General features: G+C 40.0%; 1 protein-coding gene across 4 annotated transcripts in view; it reads left to right on the top strand.

Moving 5' to 3' along the window:
* Window positions 1-21,846, top strand: part of LOC117385051 (adhesion G protein-coupled receptor L2-like) — a 222,171-nt gene that overhangs the window by 189,919 nt on the left and 10,406 nt on the right. For all 4 annotated transcript variants that reach the window (XM_033982292.2, XM_055228534.1, XM_055228535.1 and 1 more), the window contains 5 exons: window positions 1,929-1,995; window positions 9,633-9,724; window positions 12,033-12,201; window positions 13,825-13,953; window positions 19,070-19,166. In XM_033982292.2, coding sequence (XP_033838183.1) covers window positions 1,929-1,995; window positions 9,633-9,724; window positions 12,033-12,201; window positions 13,825-13,953; window positions 19,070-19,166 — 554 coding nt within the window. The remainder of the gene's footprint in view (window positions 1-1,928; window positions 1,996-9,632; window positions 9,725-12,032; window positions 12,202-13,824; window positions 13,954-19,069; window positions 19,167-21,846) is intronic.

Below are 21,846 nucleotides of genomic sequence, written 5' to 3'. Positions count from 1 at the left end.
AGCCTGTTGAAAAGTCTGAGCCGTGTGTTTTTTAAGTTCAGAATTTGAGCAAAACAAAAATAAAACAAAACAAATAAAACCAGCTGGAAAAATGATTGATTCAGTTGTTTCTTTTGAGCAAAATCCAGCATTAGTCTTCATCAAAATCACTTTGTAGATCTGAAAATCTGCCTGAAATACTTGTATTTTTTACTCTTTAAGTAGTTTTTTAAACAGATGCTTCAATACTTTTTACATAAGTAGATTTTTTCATGAGATACTTTTACTTTTATTTGAGTATTTTTTTGGAGAATGGAGTACTTCTTCCCCCGCTTTAGCAAACAAACTAGCTTTAGCTTTAGCACGGGGCTAATGCTACTTTCACTTTTCGATGGGAGTCAGCGAGCTCCGTTCTATCGTTGTTCTTCTTGTGCGTCGTCAGTTATTTTGATAATCGTTAACGTTTCCATTAATCCCAAACCGCGCTGGAATTATTGAATATATTTTTTATATTTGAATGTTTTGCTTCTTACTAAAGCCGCACGATAAAAATGTGATAGTTTAGAACCAAAATATCACATGTTTGGAATCGTTTAGTATTTAATTCACCCAAGATGTTCAGTAAAATTGAAACATAAACACAATTTTTAGTCTAAATGAAAATGTAAAATCAGGGCTAAATTAACTAAAAGTGGAAAACAAACACTAAAAAGAAGTTACTGTGACTTTGTTTCACTTCTGTTCAGTGGTAAATAGCCACGTTTTCCACCTTCAAGACTCAAAGCGGGTTAAGTGTCTTGCCCAAGGACACAACGACAGCATTCATCTGTGGGAGCTGGACCAACCAATGTTTTTTTTTTCTTTTTTTTAATGTCGAGAGCAGAATTCAAACCACCAACTAAACTACCGTACTTTTTTTTTAAAGTTATTTTTATTATAATCTTTTTTTTTTTTGTTATTTTGAGTTTTTTTATTTTTTTATTATTATTTAGTTTTTTGTTTGTTTTTTTTTGGTTTATTTTTTGTTTTTTTGATAAAACTGTGAGCTAAACTACCGTATTTTTTTTTTTTTAAGTTATTCTTATTATAATCTTTTTTCCTTTAGTTATTTTGAGTTTTTTTGTTTGCTTGTTTTTTGTGTGTGTTATTTTAAGTTGTTTTTTTTGTTTTTTTGATAAAACTGAGCTAAACTACCGTACATTTCGGACCATTGAGCGCACCTGAATATAAGGCGCACCAGCTAAAATTGAAAAGAAAATAAATTTTGGACAAATATAAGCCACTTGAGAAAATTACACAGAAAAGAGAAAATAGTTTTTTGTTTTTTTTTAATTTAAGACTTTTTTTCATCTGCACGTTTAGAAAATAAAACCGCACAAACACAAACTATCTGCTTGTATTTCCTCTGAAGCTGTTGTCGTCTTTTTACATTGACTAATTTCTTGCGTTTACTTCTAGACAGCGCCCCCGATGGCCGTTAGCCAGTACAAACCTATAAATTATCCGCACCGTTGTGTAGGCCGTGGGGTTCAAAGCGTGGGAAAAACGTACAATACTGTCGTTTTAATTATATGTAGACGTGGCTATAATTCCATCAACTTTGCAGCTGATAAAATACGGCTCACTAAACGTTCCGAGTTGAAGTTCCGGGGCCTCGTTCGTGCGTCCTGCCCGTGATGTACGGTTTCGCTCGCCACGGTCATCCACATTTGTCCACATTTGCAGACCGTGAAGTCATCCCACCAATAACCACTAACTTGGAGCTTCCCATGGCACCGGGCCAACCCCCGCTCGGCCGCGCTCTTCTGTGGTCAGCGGAGCCTCCATCGTTCTTCAGTAGCGCGTTCCGTCCTGCTAGCCTTTGATCGATGACGCACGAGTTTATTTTGGCAATGAGATGATTAATGAACTCAAGTATATCCCCGTTTTTTCTCTTCTCCAATCTCTAGATGCTGGCTGAGGGTTGATAACCACTTCATCTGGAGTTTCATCGGACCCGTAACCTTCATAATTGTGGTAAGTCGCCTCCGCGCAGGTGTATCCTCAGACGGTATAGATTTTGTCTTGTTTTGCTAGCTCTCGTGCATGTGCTGCTAGCTTCTCACTTTCCCGATCAATTTGCATGAAAGGAAAGTGGACCCATTATGTCTGACACGAGGACATCGGCCTCCGCTCGCCCGTGAAATCCTCGTGAAATCAGAATTGGTTAGCAAGTTGGAAGTTGTTTGGGAGGTACATTTCGAAAGAGAGAAAGAAGACTCCCAGAAAGGCAATCAGGCGTGAAGGTCATTTGCTCGCTGGGATAAAAACAAGGGTGACTGGGAGCGGCGAGGACGTGGGAGTAATGAGAGGGCGGGCCAGTGGACGCCCCATTACCGCAGCCCATCGCCCCGCCGCGGATCATGGCACGTCCCCAGCCAATCGCGCCACACGGACATCTCCATCTTCAGCCCTTTAATATTTTATGTGCTGCTCAGGATGACTCACTCCGGCGTGTGTGCGAGCGCCGCCGCCGTGACGTAATGTATCGTGAACATGTACTTAGAGTCTGAATCTGTAAAAAGAAACAAAAACATCCATTTCAGTTTGTTTTGGTCCAGGTCAGTGTATAAAGACGTCGGCTAAGTGTTTGGCTAGCAGTTATAGCGGCTAATCTGGAGCTGAAATCCATATTAGGAGTGTCATAGCAACCAAAGAGCCAATCAGGAGCGAGGCTGTGGAAGGTAACGCCCCTTCCTGCACGCGCTGCTGGTTTGTTGTCAATCAAACCTGTTGCTAACGCTAACAGGAGCGACCTCGGGGAAAGAAGGACCTGATTTGTCTGTTATTAATGTTCAGATCTTGATTTACAGACACAATAGTGAAATAAAAACCCCAGGATCATGTAGAGGGTTAATACGAACATTTAAGACCAGAATGAGTCTGAAGGACAGAGACAGAGAGAGGACAACAAAAAACAGCTCAAAATAAAAAAAATAAAAAACAAAACTCAAAATAACTAAAAAAAAATAAAGAAAATGAATGAAAAAATAACCCCCAAAATAACTAAAAAAAAACCCAAATAAAAACTCATAAGTAAAAAAATAAAATAAAATAAAGAAAATAAACAAAAAAAAACCCTCAAAATAACAAACAAAAAAATAAAAATAACAAACAAAAGCCCCTGAAAAAACAAAAACAAATAAAACACGTCAAAATAACAAAACAAAAAAATAATCAAAATAACTCAAATTATGAGTCTGACAGCAGCAGATATGGAGAGAGGACACAGTTTTTCAATAGAAAGTGAATTGGAGCCAGAGTCGATGGAGCAGGAAGTGCGCACATGATCACTTCCTGTTTGGAACGCGGTGCTAGCAGGTTAGCTACGTCCATTTATATGAACAGTTCGTGGTTTTCGGCCTTTCCACAAGGTCAGAACGACAAATGGACCTGTTGCCATGACAATAATTCAAATCTAAATATTCTGTGATCTGATTGGTCCTGAAACGTCTGTAACAGGAAACTGACAGATAAATATTTATGTTAAACCGTAATAGTTATGGGTGGATCAGTTTTAGAAAGAATTGATTCTTTTGCAAAACTATTGATACATAAAAGTTCTCCAGAATATTGTGTTTTTTGTTTTTTTATTTTTTTATTATAGTTTATCTGCACGTTTATATTTAAATGTTAGATCAGTTCAAACAGAGACACCAGAGTAACTCCTTTAAGTTCAAATGGAACAAAAACTGATTAAAAAAAAAAAAGATCGTCACAAATGCAGAAAAAAGTGTTTATCAAAAGTGTTTATCAGAATGTTGAGAGACTAAACCAGGACTGAAATCATCTTAAAAATACAAATTTGGCTGTTGTGACCTTGAGCAGAGTGTGTGTTTGTGCGTTTGTGTGTTTGTGCGTTTGTGTAGTGTAAGAGGAGCAGAGGAAAAGAACACAAAGAATCATGAATCATAATTAGACCTGGTTTCTGAAGTTCGATATATAAGTAAATATATGATATAAACGATAATATTGAAGCTAATTTATGCCACTGACGCAAAAACCCAAGAGATTTAAACCATAAAAACTATTCTGAATCTACAATAGTGTTAAAAATCATGAGCAGCAATAAATTAACAGCAGAATGAGACACTTTAAACACTTTAGTCGTTATTTTGCATCTGTAACGAGTCAGACAAGTTATTAATTCAACATTTTATGGCTTAAATCTGATCATTTAGCCAAAAATTCACCAAAAATGTTTCAGTTGTGCAAAGAAAACATGCATATGATAAATATTGACTCAAAATATACAGAGTAACAGCTTCGTATTTGAGCAAAAAAGTGGATTTAGTGATGATTATGACAAAAGTAATAAAATCTGTCACTGGACCAAAAGTTGCCGCAGTTAAAAGTTTTGCGCAGTTGACAGATTTAATATTTTTCTTTTTCTATGGACAATATATTACCAGGAATTCCAAAGTTCTGTGGAGTTTATGGCTGTTGTTTTGTCTAGTGGAGAGTCTGCTACCTGAAAGTTCCATAACACAGCATTAAACTTATATTTCTTTCAATTACTTATACATTTTTTGACAATTTACAACAAAACTACACAATTTTACAAACTTACCTATACATATAAACGCACATATTCAATAGAAAAAAACACAAAATAGTCCAAAATAATTCCTTGCATTTATTTACAGAGGTTTTATTGCAAAAAACATCTTGAAAAACCTGCATTTTTTGCCATGAACGGGCTCGGTCTGACCTTTAACTTGCCTTGGCGTTTCCTCTCCCCATTTTATCGTCGTCTTTGATGCACAGGCTCTTGGTCCTTTCTCTCGTTCTGATGTTGAACCGTGACACAGGACTGAGCGTCTGGAACATTAATGCTGTCACGTATCTGTTTTTACGCCGTTTTGTTCAATAGAATCAAAGTCGCCTACAGAGTCTTTACTGATGAGGAAAGAGAATGTTTTTAAATCTAAAGATGCAAAGACGGGGCGTTTTACCGTCTGCCGTAGAGGATCTGCTTCTAGTGCAAACATTTTTTAATATTTCATGTCTTTTTCCTCCTGATGACTCCCACGCCGGCCCCTCACACCTGTGCCGGGCGGCGCACAGGAGCAGATGCGTATGGTAATAGCATGTAAATGTGTCCGAACGGGCTGTAAATAGAGCAAACCTTGAAAAGAGCTGCGTCGCGTGTTTTTTTGTGATGTATTTGGCAGAAGAATACAGCAGAGGACAACCCCATGGAGAGCACACGGGAGGGGGGGGGCACACACACACGGATACACACATAAACACACACACGGACACGAACACACACACACACGGACACACACACACACACACACACACACACACACACACACGAGTCCATTTTTCTGTCTCGTCCGATCCGTGTCATCACTCCCGGCCATGTTAAACGCATCTCTTCACTCAAAGCTTCAAACAGACACAGCGGACGGAGAGCGGGGGCTGTATATATATAAATGGACACGGCTAACATGCTAGCACCGCGTTCCAAACAGGAAGTGATCAAGGGCGCGCTTCTGGATCCATCAAGTCTGGAACTGCTGCTGTCAGACTCGTCATTTTGGTCTTAAATGTTCGTATTAACCCTCTACATGTGCTTTTTTTTAGTTATTTTGATTTTTTTTTTTGTGTTTTGTTTTGTTTAGAGGGGCTTTTGTTTGTTATCTTTATTTAGTTTTTTTTTTAGTTTAGTTTTAGTTTTTTTGTTTATTTTCTTAATGTTTTTGTTATTTGGAGTTTTTTTTAGGGGGGGGTTGTTATTTTGAGGGTTTTATTTGTTTATTTTCTTTATTTTTTTGTTATTTTGAGGGTTTTTTGTTTGTTTTTTAATTATTTTGATTTTTTTTGTTTTTGTTTTATTTAGTTGTTTTTTTTATAAACTGTGTCCTCTCTCTGTCTCTGCTGCTTCAGACTCATTCTGGTCTTAAATGTTCGTATTAACCCTCTACATGATCCTGGGGTTTTTATTTCACTATTGTGTCTGTAAATCAAGATCTGAACATTAATAACAGACAAATCAGGTCCTTCTTTCCCCGAGGTCGCTCCTGTTAGCGTTAGCAACAGGTTTGATTGACAGCGTTGCTAAGCGCCCGCTCCCTGTTAAACCAGTGGTGTGAGTGGACATGTTTTTATCTAATTTTTATCCTGTTCAGTTTCCTTGGGTGTTTTGAAAGGCGCTTATAAATAAAATGCATTATTATTATTATTATTATTATTATTATTATTATTATTATTAAGGGGCGTTACCTTCAACAGCCTCGCTCCTGATTGGCTCTTTGGTTGCTATGATACTCGCGGTCATAACTCTGCTCTAAATTGGCCTCTTCGAGCTTCATGTGGAGCTGAAGCTGTGGTGACGTCTCACTCTGTCACTTCTTTACTCAGTTTGAGGAGACGCAGTTGTGAAAAATGTAAGTTGAGTTGTGTTTCTGACGCAGCTGTTGTTCGTTTCGTTCTGTCCGTGAGCGAGTGCGAGCCTCAGATGTATGTTTATGTTCGAGATGAGACACTTCCACGTGCGGTTCACCCAGATGTTTTTGTTTATTTATTATCTCCATGACAGAACTGCAGCTTGAGCAAAAAGGGAAAAAATAAACCAAAATTTCATAAACCAGACTTCGCCAGGCCCAGTATCGTTTTCCATTTCAGGCGTTTTTCAATCAAGGATTTCCTCACCCAACACCAGTCGTTTACAGATGGGGTTTTGAACTTTCTGCTAACGTTGTTCCCTTATTAAAATCACATCTGAACTGGTTTTCAATGTCACGGTGCACAATGTCACGTCACTTGTCTAAGGCTCCGCCCACATTCCTACAAAGCTCCACCCACACGACCCCTCCCTGCTCAACCCTCACAGAACAGCGAGTGTAAAACAAAGACTGTTTATATAGATGGACAGAGCTAACCTGCTAGCCACCGCGTTCCAAACAGGAAGTGATCATGGGCGCACTTCCTGCTTCATCAACTCATTTTACATTGAAGCAGCAGAGACAGAGAGAGGACACAGTTTTTCAGACTCGTTTTGGTCTTAAATGTTCGTATTAACCCTCCACATGATCCTGGGGTTTATTTTTTTAAGTTTATTAAGTTGTTTTATTTTTTGTTTTATTTTAGTTATTTAGAGTTTTTTGTTGTTTTTTTTGTTTATTGTTGTTGTTTTTTTTTGTATTTTGAGTTTTTTCAATATAAATGAATGGAAAAATGATCAAATTCTGGGCCCCCTAAAACCCTGGGGCCCGGGACAACAGACCCGTTTGTCCCCTCCTGTCTCCTCCCCTGCTGTTCCACACTATAACTGTTAAATCTGTTGTTTTGGGTGAATATAGCATTTTTAAACCAACAAATGCTAACACTGTGAGCTAAGTCTGTTGTGTTTTACCAGTTTGTCCCTTTTAGACGTTACTCTCCCTCTTTAAAATGGAAAACGTGCTTTTCATATGGTTCTTTAATATCTGTTTAGAGCGTCGTCACTGGCCCTTAACCCCGTCTCTGATTGTCTGCGTACATCACTTTGCGTTCACAGGTAGCTTCATTTAAAGTTAATTAGGTGTGATGTTTCAGTTCCCTTTGAAAATTAAAATAGAATGACTCCGAGTCGATGAAATTGCGTTCAAAGCTAGAAGCTAACTGAATCCCTGCCTATGTCAAACGCTAACAAAAACATCTTGATGAGTCTCATTTAAAAGTCCACATGTTTTTGACTCGAGGCGGGATGCAGCCCACGGATTCTAAAAACTGAAACTGAAAACTCTCTTCACTACATTAGATTTAAAGTTAATTACACTTCTTATTTACCTCCACTCCCCTGAGCGTTCACTGTCCAGCTCGTAGAGTGGGACAAAACAGTTTTAAAAGCAGCTTGTGTTGAAGGAGAATAAACATTTAATATTTTCCAGAGTATAAGTCGCTCTGGAGTTTAAGTCGCACCAACGAAAAATGCAGAATAATGAGAAAAACGTTTATGATTCACAGCTTTTTGCAGCATTTTGAACAGAATTTTTTGTTTTGATTTGAGAGATTTTGCTTTAGGGATTGAATATTGTAATAAAACGAAATCAAAAAGTTGTAGAAGTGAAGACGTTTGTCTGCGCATCCAAGCCGCGGCTTGGATGTGCAGACAAACCTCTTCACTTCTACAACTTTTTGCCCAGTTGACAGATTTTAAGTTACTGTATTTTCCAGACTTTACGTCGCTCTGGAGTATAAGTCGCACCAGCAAAAAATGCAGAATAATGAAGAAAAAAACATATAAGTCGCATTTTTTGGGCGCATTTATTTTACAAAATCTGAGACAAGAACAGACATTTTATCTTTAAAGTCAAGTTCTAATAATAATAATAAAATGTGGATCAACAGGCTGAATATCAGTACATCACGCTAATGCTAATGCTAACGCTAACGTAACACATTTATATTTATTCAGCTCCATGAAGCACAGACAGAACTGAACACGTGTCTGGTTTGTTAACGTAAGATATTAACAGTTAATCAGATAAATAAAGCAGAAAAAACAACAAGTTTACTCTGGATCTCACTCTATATAAGAATAATTTCACATATAAGTCGCCCCCGGACAAACTATGAAAGAACTGACACTTATCGTCCAGAAAATACAGTATTTGGGTCAAAATATAATCGTAAAAACCAAAAAGATTCATAATTGTCCAAACCCGTCACACACTAAACTTACTAAAACCGTTGTAATGTGTAAACCAATAAAAAATGAAAGAAAAGGGGGAGGAGTTTCACTTATTTAATCACAGTTGTAGAATAAATGAAAAAAATGTAAATAATTAAAAGTCTGAGAGAAAAGGCCCTGCTGTTCTGACAGAGGAGATGTTTATTTATTACCAGAAAAGAACCCAGGACCTGGAAACAAAACAAAAACAAAACAAAGCCTTCCCCCGTCAAGTCACATCTGGCTATTCTTCTGTTGTAGGGAGTATTATACCTTGTGTTTTCTGGTCTGTTTTAATGGTGTTTCTTCATCACAAACAGACCTGGAGTTGTGTTTTGTTTCTGCAGATTTAGGCTGAGTTCTTCTCTCAAACTGAAAACACTCTGTTCCACCTTGTGATGTCATCATGTGGTGATACAGGAAGTGCTCCACTGTGTTTTTAAACTCCACACACCTTCATTTCTAGAATCATTTGGATCATTTCAGCTTCTGGAGTTGCCACTTACCTCTGCTGAACTAAAGGTAAAATGAGCTGTTCACTTGAAAACTACCACTTGATGACATCACAAGGTGTAACAGCGTTTTGAGCTTTGTAGATGTGACAGACTAATAATAAAAAGCTGCTCAAACATCTCCAGGTCTGTTTTTGAGGAGGTAACAGGATTAGAACACGATTTAAACCTCACAAGAGTCCAGTTTGTGCTTTAATACGTAAAAAAGACTTGATTTTGAGCCGTAAAGTCGTAAATACCAGTGGGCGGAGTCGGTGACGGCTTAAGTAAGAGACTGGTCCATCCTCTGTTACCTCGTATGGATTAAGTCGTATTCCGAGGTTCAGTTCTGGTAAGCCTCGGCGCTCCCGTTTTGACAGGATATCGATGGCTGCGCTCGGCTCGGTGCCACGTTAACCTCCCTCCTTTTTCTCTTTCTCTTTCTCTTTCTCTTCTGACAGGTCAATGTCATCTTCCTGGTCGTGACCATGTACAAGATGGTGAAGCACTCCACCTCCATGAAACCCGACTCGTCCCGGCTGGGGGGTATCAGGTGAGGGGGGGGGGTGGCGTCCACTCGGGGAGATTAGGTGACTGGACCGGAGCGGTTACTTTGGGCCTGTCCATCTCCTCCGAGCTCAATCATGTGCGAAGTGAAAAATAACATCCGCCATTACTTCTGCCTCGGCCTCTCCAGATTCCCCAGACGACCTTAACGTTTATTCCATTCTCCCAATATATTTTTCATTTTGGCGTTTTCGATCCTGCCCTGCCGCTGCGTCTTAAGATCATTTATGATTCCACCTCCAGTTATATTGCGTTTTTTACTCCCTCATAACGGCCGGCGTGACCCGCGCTATCGCTAGCTCCGCCGCGGTTATGCTACGACCGAGGACCGTTAAAGTGCACGTATTACCACGTTTTCCCGATCTGTTTTAATGTCGTTTCCTCATCAAAAACAGAACATCTGGTGTCGCGTTTTGCTTCATTCACGCACGTTTAACGCCACAAACTGTGCACGTTTAGGCTGAAAACGCTCTGTTCCACCTTGTGATGTCATCGTGTGGCGATACAGGAAGTGCTCCGCTGTGTTTTTAAACTCCACACATAATCATTTGGATCATTTCAGCTTTGGAGTTGCCAATTTATACTGAACTAAAGGTAAAAAAAAGGAGCTGTTAACTTGAAAACTACCACTTGATGACATCACAAGGTGGAACAGAGCGTCCTTTTGAAAGCCTAAATGTGCAGGGTTTTTGCGTTAAACATGTGCGAATGAAACAAAACACAACTCCAAGTATGTTTTTGAGGACGAAACGGCGTTATAACATGGACTAAAACTCACAAAAGTCGATTTTGCGTAATGTAGGAGTTTTAAAAAATGAATTAAAAAAAGTAAAAAATACAAATGTTTTTTCCACTTCTTCCTGCGTCGCTCAGTTTGAAAAAAAATCACCGATTCCGTGGCGAAATCCTTGTTCGACAATATATCAGAGGGCAGAGCAGCATATGTTGGGTGGGCGAGTTTTCGTTGTAGCCGCCAAAGCGATTTCACCCAAAATACACAGCGAAAAACAGTTTCTTTGCTGTTTTTGTTTTTTTCTGATTGGTCTTTTATTGCCGTACAACATCTCACCATCAGATTGGATTTCACACGTTATCACAGCCGTTCAAAACTCATTAACTGTCATTAATTAGGGTCTCGCTTCAAATCTGCCCGGCGCCCGTCTCAAAGTCAAACGTGCAAAACTGAAATAATTGGTTGCAATATGTGCGAAACTCAAAGAAAAATCCACAAACCTGTAAACGAGGAGCCGCGGCGTTTCCCCCACGGCCGCCGCTCCACAGAGGGCGGCCCGGTGTCGTCTCCCCCGCCCCCTCGTCTCCCGTCGCTCTGACACGCTCTCCGGGCGGGCGCTGGATCTCTCGGGGCGGCTCGTTCCTCTCTCGTGTTTCAGTAAAGGCCCAGGCGCCGTCATCAAAACTGACGCACGAGTTTTCTCATTTCGACTGAGGCTTTTCCTGGAAACTGCTCTGAAAAAAAGAAACGGATTTGTATAAAAAAAAGAAACTGGTTTAGCAAATTCACAGGGAGAAAGATCAGGATAAGACACACACAGAATAACACACATAAACACACACACACATACACACCCACGTACACACACATAATAACACACACACGTACACACACATATTAACACACACATAACAAATATATACACATACACACACACACACGTACATATACATAAACACACATAAACACAAATACATACACATACGTCTCACTCTTTGTCTCTTTGTCTCTGTCTCGCTCTGTGTCTCTCTCTTTGTCTCACTCGTCTCGTCTCTTTGTCTCACTCTTTGTCTCTGTCTCGCTCGCTGTGTCTCACTCTGTGTCTCTGTGTCTCTCTTTGTCTCACTCTTTGTCTCATTCTTTCTCTCTTTGTCTCTTTGTCTCACTCTTTGTCTCGCTCTGTGTCTCACTCTTTGTCTCACTCGTCTCACTCTTTGTCTCACTCATCTCGTCTCTGTGTCTCACTCTTTGTCTCACTCTTTCTCTCTTCGTCTCACTCTGTGTCTCACTCTTTGTCTCTCTGTGTCTCGTCTCTGTGTCTCACTCTGTGTCTCACTCTTTGTCTCACTCTTTCTCTCTGTGTCTCACTCTTTGTCTCTCTGTGTCTCACTCTTTGTCTCACTCTGTCTCACTCGTCTCGTCTCTTTGTCTCACTCTTTGTCTCTCTGTGTCTCGCTCTTTGTCTCACTCTTTCTCTCTCTGTCTCACTCTTTCTCTCTTTGTCTCACTCTGTGTCTCACTCTGTGTCTCACTCTTTGTCTCACTCTTTGTCTCTCTGCAGGTCCTGGGTGCTCGGGGCGTTTGCTCTTCTTTGTCTTCTGGGTTTAACTTGGTCGTTTGGGTTGTTTTTCCTGAACGAGTCGTCGATCGTGATGGCGTATCTCTTCACCATCTTCAACACTCTCCAGGGAATGTTCATCTTCATCTTCCACTGCCTCCTACAGAAAAAGGTAACGGGAAATTCCTCATTTCCGTCAAATCGTTAGGACGTTTTGTAAAGGCTTTAAGCAGGAAAATGTGTTTGTTTTTCCTCTTGTTCTTTGTTCCCAAACTTTTTATCATTTATTTATTTAGTTTAATTAATTTCACAAATGTAACAGAACGACACACAAACTCTGCTGTCCCCACGATAAAACCTTTAACAAACAAAACAAACGTCTCTAAACCTCGTCATCGAGTCGTCGTTTGTCCTTCTGTGTCTCATTTCCTCGGGTCTGATTTTGTTTTCTCAGTTTACAGCTCGGATCTCGTGTCTTTTGTGTCGGATTTTTACCGTTACAAAAACTTTAAAACACATAAAGTGAATTTAAAACGGTTTGCAGCGGATCAGAGTCACTCATCACTCAAAGTATTCACAGAGATGAGTTTATAAGCACTTTTCACAGCTTTTAGAGGCATCGTGGTAATACAACAGCAGCTAGCATGCTAACACACACTTTGGTTTGTTGTTTTTTTTGTTAATTTAACTGTTTATTTTCATGATTTTCACAATAAAAAGTAAATACATACACATATACTAAAAATAATGATACAAATATAGAAATGAAATAGAAAAAAGAAAGAAAATAAAATGATGATAAAATAAAATAAAAAATATATATATAGATACACATAAATGCACATACTGTACACATATGTTAAGAAAAAAAAATAAAAAAAATAAACACAAGGGGGACACTGTTATTATCAACAATAAATAAATAAATAAATAATTGGTGGCACATTGATAATTAATTACATGGGTTTGCTCATTAATGGAAAGGTTCATTTGAGGCTTAATTTAATTATACCATAATTTTTACCATAAAAATCTCTGAACATTCATAGAACGGAAAAGTAACAAATGATGGAGTTAAAACAGGCCCCACGTTATTGCACCTTTATTAAATGTATTCGTTTGTTTATTTGTTTTTAATGATCTGGTCCAAGTTCAACAGCTGCAAATACAGAATATTTATCTGTTCTGAGCAAAGACACATTTATAAAATCTGCACTAAACTAGACACTTTATGATACTGAACACCTTAAAAAGTCATGTGTGCACTGCTGTTCTGATGTTGCACCTCTAAGTTTATTTTTAACTTATATATTATTATTATTATTCAGTGATTTATGTTGCAATTTATCACCGAAGAAAGTTCTGAGTTTGTGCGATGTGTTCACTGACAAACAAACACAAATCAAATACAGGTTTAAGTCGTGATTCCAGTTCAGTTTAGACTTGTTTTTTTCCGTAAATCCAGATGTTTATTGTGTTTTTTTTTACCCGGTTTGGTCCAGTTTTGGTGCAACTCGATCTCCAAATCATTCATGAGCTGAAACTTGGTGTAAAAAGTTTGAAAACCAAAACAAAACTGTCAGATTTGATTATTACTTTCCCTCCAAACTCTTTCAAAGCATCAATATAAAACACATCATCTCCGCCGCGTCGTGTCGCCGCTGTCCTTTACAAATCTGGCATTTACCGCTGTCAGCCGGGTGACATTTTGATACAGATGTTTTGTTTTTGTTTTGTTGGGGGAATAGCGTTAGCCGTACTTTCATTTTGCTTGATATTTTACGTCTCGTTCCAGGTCCGCAAAGAGTACAGCAAATGCTTTCGCCAGTCCCAGTGCTGCGGCGCTCTGCCTCCCGAGGGCTCGCACAGCTCCGCCAAGACGTCCACGTCACGATCCACCGCTCGCTACTCCTCCGCCACACAGGTACCAGCTAGCATGAGCGCGTACAAGCGCCCGGGGTTAGCCTGCGGGGCATTTCTACACGAGTAATTGAGTTTGGAATGTTGGAGCCAGTGTTTTTTTAGCAGGATTGGTTAGCTTTTAGCGGTTAGCGGGAAGACTAGCATGAGTGGAGTGGGTTTAGCAGTGTTAGCGATTGTTTTTTAAGCAGGAAAAGTAGCATTTAAGTGCAATAAACATGTGCTGAATGGTGTTTGAAGGAGCCCATAGAGTCCTTCATGTATAAGTAACATGAAGTGGGTTGAACAGGTGCATGCTGGGAGATATGACCATGAATCCCAACAGCAGGAGCCAGTGCGAGTTTATTCTTAGGTGTCAATTCTGTACGACTGAATGGGATAAATATATAATGCAATTTCAACCGCCAAAGCTTGTCACCTGTGCAAAATGTTTGAACCAGGAGACGTGCGGCTAATCGTCCTGCAAAACAAACACATCAGCAAGACTAAAGCTCCTCTGTGGAACATTTCAGAGGGAAAAACTAAAAAAACAACAACATTGATTTCGTTCTGGGTGTTTTTATAGCTCTAATGCAGCTTGACAACCGTGAATTCTGACTCTGCGTGGGCTCGCTTCTCCACAGACATGACTAGGCCTGTTGTTGAGCGCCTGTTTCTCCATGGAAATCTCGTTGCTTTCTCAGGAATATTCGTCAGTATGGCATTACATCGGTCCCTCGTTTACGTTCTAAAAATAACCCGCAATAGACGAAATCCGTGAAGTATCATCTTTATTTTTTACATTATTCTCTCTGTTTTTGTCTGTAAAACCCCTCACCACACACTTTATACACTTTTCTCACACAGGCGTTAACATTTTCTCACATTTCTCTCTCGTTTAAACTCTCTCAAAGTTCAAACCTTCGTAGATTTTAAAAATAAGTAAAGTTTTATAGAATGAAACAAAAGATCAAGAAATGTTTTCAGGCCCAACATTTGTTTGAGAAATAAAAATATAAACGTTTTCCTGTACAGTTCCATCGCGGTTCACCTTTTGTGGACTGTAGACCATTGTGTCGTGCGTCCTGATTGGCTGTTGGACTGTAGACCATTGTGTCGTGCGTCCTGATTGGCTGTTGGACTGTAGACCATCGTGTCGTGCGTCCTGATTGGCTGTTGGACTGTAGACCATTGTGTCGTGCGTCCTGATTGGCTGTTGGACTGTAGACCATCGTGTCGTGCGTCCTGATTGGCTGTTGGACTGTAGACCATTGTGTCGTGCGTCCTGATTGGCTGTTGGACTGTAGACCATCGTGTCGTGCGTCCTGATTGGCTGTTGGACTGTAGACCATTGTGTCGTGCGTCCTGATTGGCTGTTGGACTGTAGACCATTGTGTCGTGCGTCCTGATTGGCTGTTGGACTGTAGACCATTGTGTCGTGCGTCCTGATTGGCTGTTGGACTGTAGACCATTGTCCATCAGTCTCCTCCGTGCCGTGTCTCCTGTCCAGTACAGAATGTGTTCAGACAAATTTACATAAACGTTGGATCTCAGTGTGACTCTGAAGTGCTGTACGTTTGCGATTTGTTTTCTCCCCGACAAAACCCACAATGTCCATGAAACGTTCTGCACCGACAAAGACGCCTACGAAGGTTTGAACTTTGAGAGAGTTTAAACGAGAGAGAAATGTGAGAAAATGTTAACGCCTGTGTGAGAAAAGTGTATAAAGTGTGTGGTGAGGGGTTTGACAGACAAAAACAGAGAATAAATGTATAAATTGGGTTATTTTTTTAACGTGACCCCCGAGATAAACCAGGGACCAGTGTAATGAAATAAAAATGATGCTTGTAGAAATACTGTCGGTGCAGAACGTTTCATCGACATTGTGGGTTTTGTCAGGGAGAAAACAAATTGCAAACGTACAGCACTTCAGAGTCACACTGAGATCCAACGTTTATGTAAATTTGTCTGACTTTCCATCCCCGTAGATCACAAGTTCCGTGATGGAGCATTAATTTAAAACAAAGCTGCTCTTTTTTACTCCGATCACGAACGTTTTCCCCCGTTTATTTCCTCATTTTGTTGATATAGGACTAAATATATCACCTTTAATCCAGCCCGATGTGACTTTTTGTGCGCGTTTAGTAATTCAAACATAAAACACTGACCTTATCCTTACACGACGAGCACGTAACCAACAAAGTGAGGATTTAATTAAACACCAAAGCTTGTTCTGAGTCTGTAATATTTCTCCTTTTTCGCCGGCTCGCTCCTTATAAAGCATATCCTTGTGTCTCTTTGCATCATTCCGCCAACTATTGCAGCGCGTTATCACCCTCCCAAGGTTATGTATCAAAGAACGGATTGAATTTTATACAATCGGGAAATATTACAGATGTGTTGCGGCATTAACGTGATCAGACAGTCTTTTTTTAACTGAATGAAAATGCATTTGGAGCTTCTATTGCCCGTAATAGTTTGTGATGGACACGTTTTGAGCTGATAAGAACATGGCCGACACGCAGACCACTCCTAATCGCGTTTGCTGCAGGGGCTGGCACTTCTCAAGACACAGAATTTAACACCGACCAGGACTCTGTGTTTTTTTTGTTTTGAATTGTCTGGATGAAAGTACGAGGGCGGAGTTGAAGCTATTCTTAGGGACGTCATTGAGAAAAGAGCAGAGGTGGAAATAGTGAAAAAAGGTGATTTAAATTTGGATTTCAGACCAAAAAATAATAATCCAGACTTATGTTGTGTGTGTGTGTGTGTGGGGGTGTGTGTGTGTGTGTGTGTGTGTGGATTATACAGACTCAGAGGTGTGATGTATGTACTGTGTTTTCTGGAGTATAAAAGAGCCAAAAAAATGCATAATAATTAAGAAAAAATATAAAATAAATATATAAATCACATCTAAGTATAAAAACCACACCAGCAAAAAAAAAAAAAAAAAAAGCATAATAATGAAGAAAAAAACTACTAAAAAAATAAGCTAAATTTAAAACATCCATATTTAAGATTCAAGAAAATATTTACAAACTGGAAATATTTTGAAAAGGAAACATATTTTCTAACAGAAAATATAAACCGCACTGGAGTATAAGTCGCACCAAAAAATGAAGAAAAAAGCATATTTCATGTATAAATCGCATCTGAGTACAAACCGCACCGGCAAAAAATGCATAATAGTGAAGAAAAAAACATTTTACGTATAAATCACATCTAAGTATAAACCAAACCAGCAAAAAAAAAAAAGCATAATAATAAAGAAAAAAACATATTTCACATATAAGTCGCACCCTGGACAAACTTATGCGACTTATACTGCAGAACATACAGTAAACATGTATGTAACGGGGCTGAAGTGGAGAACTCCGTCTAAAGTCTGGAGCACAGATTGTTGTTGTGTCACTGAGCAAGACACTTCCACTCACATTGGACTCGGTCACCGTGTGGGGCTAAGACGAGAGAACTGAACACTCTGAGCTCTTTTCTGTTTGTTTTTTTCATGGGGATGTGGTTTTTGTGCCTAAAATGTTCTTTTGTGACATCAAACCTGAAGCAGGTAACAGGTCAGATCTGTGGAGAGGGGATCCCAATCGCAAGACAGATGTTTAATCAACTCAAACAGGAAACGCACACGGATGTTTTTATAGAGGCGCAAATGCAACGAGCAGCAACTTCTAAAATAAAAAAAAGCTTTTTAATAAAGGTTTTTTTTTATTTTTAGGTTACGTTTCGGCGAAAAGCCTTCGTCAGATCGTTTTGTTTTTCTTGTTTTGGGCCACAGTTTACAAAATGGCCGCCAGCTCAGGTCAGGCCCCGCTCTACAGCAAAATGTGCAGTTTTATTTTATGAAACACTCTTTTTTCTCAGGGCGCCCTGTTTAAAATACAAAAACTGAAAAAATAATGAAAGCAAAAAAGTCCATATAAAACATTAAAAACAGGAGCAGGTGTTTGTGTAAAAGTTTGTTTTCAGATTATTAAATTGTGTCTCGGTGCAGCTCGTCTCAGACTCAGGTGATCTGGGCTTAAATGTTCTGTATCACTGATGAAGTCGTCTCTTATAAACTTCACACAGAGCTGTTCTCTTCTAACATAATAGTTTTTAGACTTTTTAATATTTTTAAGAGTTTAGAATGCTCAGAATATTTGATTTATTTTTTATTTGTTGTAAAGTCTCATGTCTCCTGCTCCTGTCTCTTCACGTGAGACACATTTTTCCAAGAGGCACAATTTTCTTATTTTGTTTTTCCTCAGGACAAATGTTGCTGTTTCAGGCTCTTAATAAATAGTTTTTGCAAATTATTATTCAAATGTTTTATCAAAATGAATGTCCTAAAAAAAAAATACAAAGAGAATAAAGCCACAAAAGAGCTCGGATCTGAGGAGGTTAAATCAGACTCTGCAGAATCGACTTTTTAGAGATTTTATCCACGCTCTAGTCGTCTAGTCGCCCACTGGTCCACGCCCACTGGTCCACGCCCACTGTGACACGCTCTTTGTTCTTCAGTTTTATTCTCTTAATCAAAATAAAAACCCCAGGATAATGTAGAGCAGAACAATATACAAATACACAACATCACTTACAAAACGTTCTGTTTCTGATATAACAGTGTCAGTTCTCGCTCTCAAAACACTGGTGTAAACTCAATTTGTTGGACTCTACGTTAGACTCTGTGTTTGATTTTGCCTCGATTTCGCTGTACGCCGCCTTTAACCCGACAATAAAGATCTACAGAACGATTCTCGAGCCTCTGCGACTGTTCTTCATACGACAGAACAGAAACCGACAGAGAAACGAACATTTTAAATCCAAAATGACGAGTTTCACTGCAGCTGTTTGAAGCGCTGAGTCGTGCCCACGTTACGTTCACTTCCTGTTCCTAACGCAGCGGCTAGCGGGTTAGCTCTGTCCATTTATGTAAACAGTTTAGTGCAGCGTGAACATGTGAAAGAGGAGTTTTTAGCGGTTTATTTGGTTAAATATCATAAACTATCGATTTTTTTTCCACCAGCCTCGAAACACACGGCGGGTTTTGTATTTCTCGATCACAAAACACCACAGTTTGGTCCTGATCAATGCTCCTTGTTTATCTCCTCCTTTTCCCTCCTCCCTCTTCCTTCTTCCTTTTCCAGAGCCGGATCAGGAGAATGTGGAACGACACGGTGCGGAAACAGTCGGAATCCTCCTTCATCTCAGGAGACATCAACAGCACCTCCACGCTGAACCAGGGTACGCAAAAAAAAAAGAAACACGAAAAACACAAGGGCACAGACGCACGCAGCAGACCTTTATTCTCACCCCTTTTGTCAGAGAAGTGAAGTTCGTAGGCTACAGCGAGCGCTTCAGTCGAGCCGGCCTACGACACGGCGGCAGCTCAAGAGGAGGGAGAAACGAGAGAGAAAAGAGGCAGCAGACATGAAGGATGCGTAGCTCCGAGCGGCAAAAATAGCATTAAAAACCTGGCTGCGGATCAAAGTTCGCTGCGTTTTTTTTTTGTTTTTTTCTTCCCAAAGTGTCTGTAGCAGAGGTGAGAACAGGGAGGGATGTTCAGGCGGGTGTAAGACGAGGCTGACGAGCGACGGAAGGAGGAACGGGGAGGAGTGGAAAAGTGACACAGAAGGTCGTCAGGTTTGTGCTAATTTAGGGTTCGATCAAATTAAAGGGACGATTGTGCAGAAAATGAGTCTTGTGTCGATGAAACTGTGTTAAAATGATGTTTCTGCGTCAAAATCAGACCTGGACTTGTGTTTTTATTCACACGTTTGAAGAATCCTGCGTTTTTGGGGTGTTTAAAGATCAAAAGGCTCTGGTCCACCTCGTGATGTCATCAAGTGGGAGTTTTTAAGTGAACAGATTGGACTAAAGAGGAGACGAGAGGAGGAGAGGAAGAGAGGAGGAGAGGAAGAGAGGAGGAGAGGAAGAGAGGAGGAGAGGAGACAAGGAGACAAGAAGAGGAGTCCTGGAGAGGAGACAGGAGGACAGGAAAGACAAGGAGACGAGAGGAGGAGATAAGGAGAGGAAAGAAGGAGAGGAGACAGGAGGAGGAGATAAGGAGAGGAGACAAGAGGAGGAGAGGAGATGAGACAGGAGGAGAGGAGACAAGGAGAGAAGAGGAGGAGATAAGGAGAGGAGAGGAGACAAGGAGAGAAGAGGAGGAGATAAGGAGAGGAGACGGGAGGAGAGGAAAGAAGGAGAGGAAAAGTAAGGAGACAAGGAGGAGAGGGAGAGAGGAGATAAGGAGAGGAAAGGAGAGGAGACAAGAGGAAGAGAGGAGGAGAGGAGACAAGGAGAGAAGAGGCGGAGATAAGGAGAGGAGACAAGAGGAGGAGAGGAGAGAAGAGGAGACAGGAGGAGGAGATAAGGAGAGGAGACAGGAGGAGGCGAGGGAGAGAGGAGACAAGAGAAGGAGAGGGGGAGAGGAGACAGGAGGAGGAGACAAGAGGAGGACAGTTTTCATGTTAACTCCTCCTTTTACCTTTAGTTCAGTTGTAGATCGTCAACTCCAGGACTGAAATGATCCAAATCTATAAATGAAGGTGTGTGGAGTTTAAAAACACAGTGGAGCACTTCCTGTATCACCACACGATGACATCACAAGGTGGAACAGAGTTAAACATGTGAGAATGAAACAAAAAAACACACAACTCCAGGTCTGTGTGACGAGGAAACAGAACAGATCAGAAAACAGAGTAATATGAGTCTTTAACCTTTAACGTGAAAACACTGAGTCTGTGTGTTCAGTTAAACTAAACTGTGTTTTTCAGACTTTACGTCACATCAGCCAAAAAATACAAAATAATGAAGTAAAAATCATATATAAGTTCCATTTTTGGGGAATTATTCATTATATATTTGAATAATTTCAGATATAAGTCACACGGACAAACTATGAAAAAAGTGACACTGAAAATACAGTAATAATTCTATTCACAGTAGAGACAAAATGCATCGTGGGTAATTTATTTATTTAGGTAGAACTGAAACATTAAACTTATTCAAGGCTGTAATACTTCAGTTTAAATACATATTTTGTGCATTCTGGTCTCGTCCCTCATTTCAGTAAAGTTCTACATAGTTTGAAGGGTCTTTTAAACGTTCACCCAGACTTTGAATAATTGGCTCCGTGCACAGCGGCGCCCGGCGAGATCCACCGCGATCGTCAATGCTTCCGCTCCCATTATATCTCCATGGGGCTTTTCCCTGGTTATTTTAGAATAAGTAAATACTCAAAGTTCACGCGGTGGACGGGAAGCTGCAGGTGGATGTGATTAAAGACGAGTGAGGTGAACGTTTCCCCGGAGGACATGGCCAGCGCTCAGTTTGGAGCCGAATACGTGTTTTTATTTACTTTTATTTACTGTTTTTTTCATTTTAAAGACTCATATTACGCCGTTTTCTGATATGTTTTAATGTTTCCTCATCACAAACAGACCTGGAGTTGTGTTTTTTTTAGTTTTATTCACACATTTTTTACACAAAAACTCTGGATATTTAGGCTGAGTTCTTCTCTCAAACTGAAAACACTCTGTTCCACCTTGTGATGTCATCGTGTGGCGATACAGGAAGTGCTCCGCTGTGTTTTTAAACTCCACACACCTTCATTTCTAGAATCATTTGGATCATTTCAGACCTGGCAATCCTCGCAAATCTCGACTGAACTCAAGGAAAAAGGAGCTGTTAACTTGGAAAACCACCACTTGATGACATCACAAGGTGGAACAGAGCATTTTGAGCTTTGGAGATGTAACAGACGAATAAAAAAGGTTAAAAAAAAACACAACTCCAGGTCTGTTTTTGAGGAGGAAACAACATTATAACATGGTTTAACGCTCAGGAGAGTGTAATATTGGACCCTTGATAAGAGTTAGCTTTAGCCTCGACACACACACACCCCCCCCCCCCCCCCCAC

The sequence above is a fragment of the Periophthalmus magnuspinnatus genome, chromosome 17, assembly GCF_009829125.3.
Source record: "Periophthalmus magnuspinnatus isolate fPerMag1 chromosome 17, fPerMag1.2.pri, whole genome shotgun sequence".
NCBI classification, from domain to species: domain Eukaryota; kingdom Metazoa; phylum Chordata; class Actinopteri; order Gobiiformes; family Gobiidae; genus Periophthalmus; species Periophthalmus magnuspinnatus.
The sequence above is the reverse complement of the archived record's forward strand: the minus strand, read 5'-3'. Positions and strand labels throughout refer to the sequence as shown.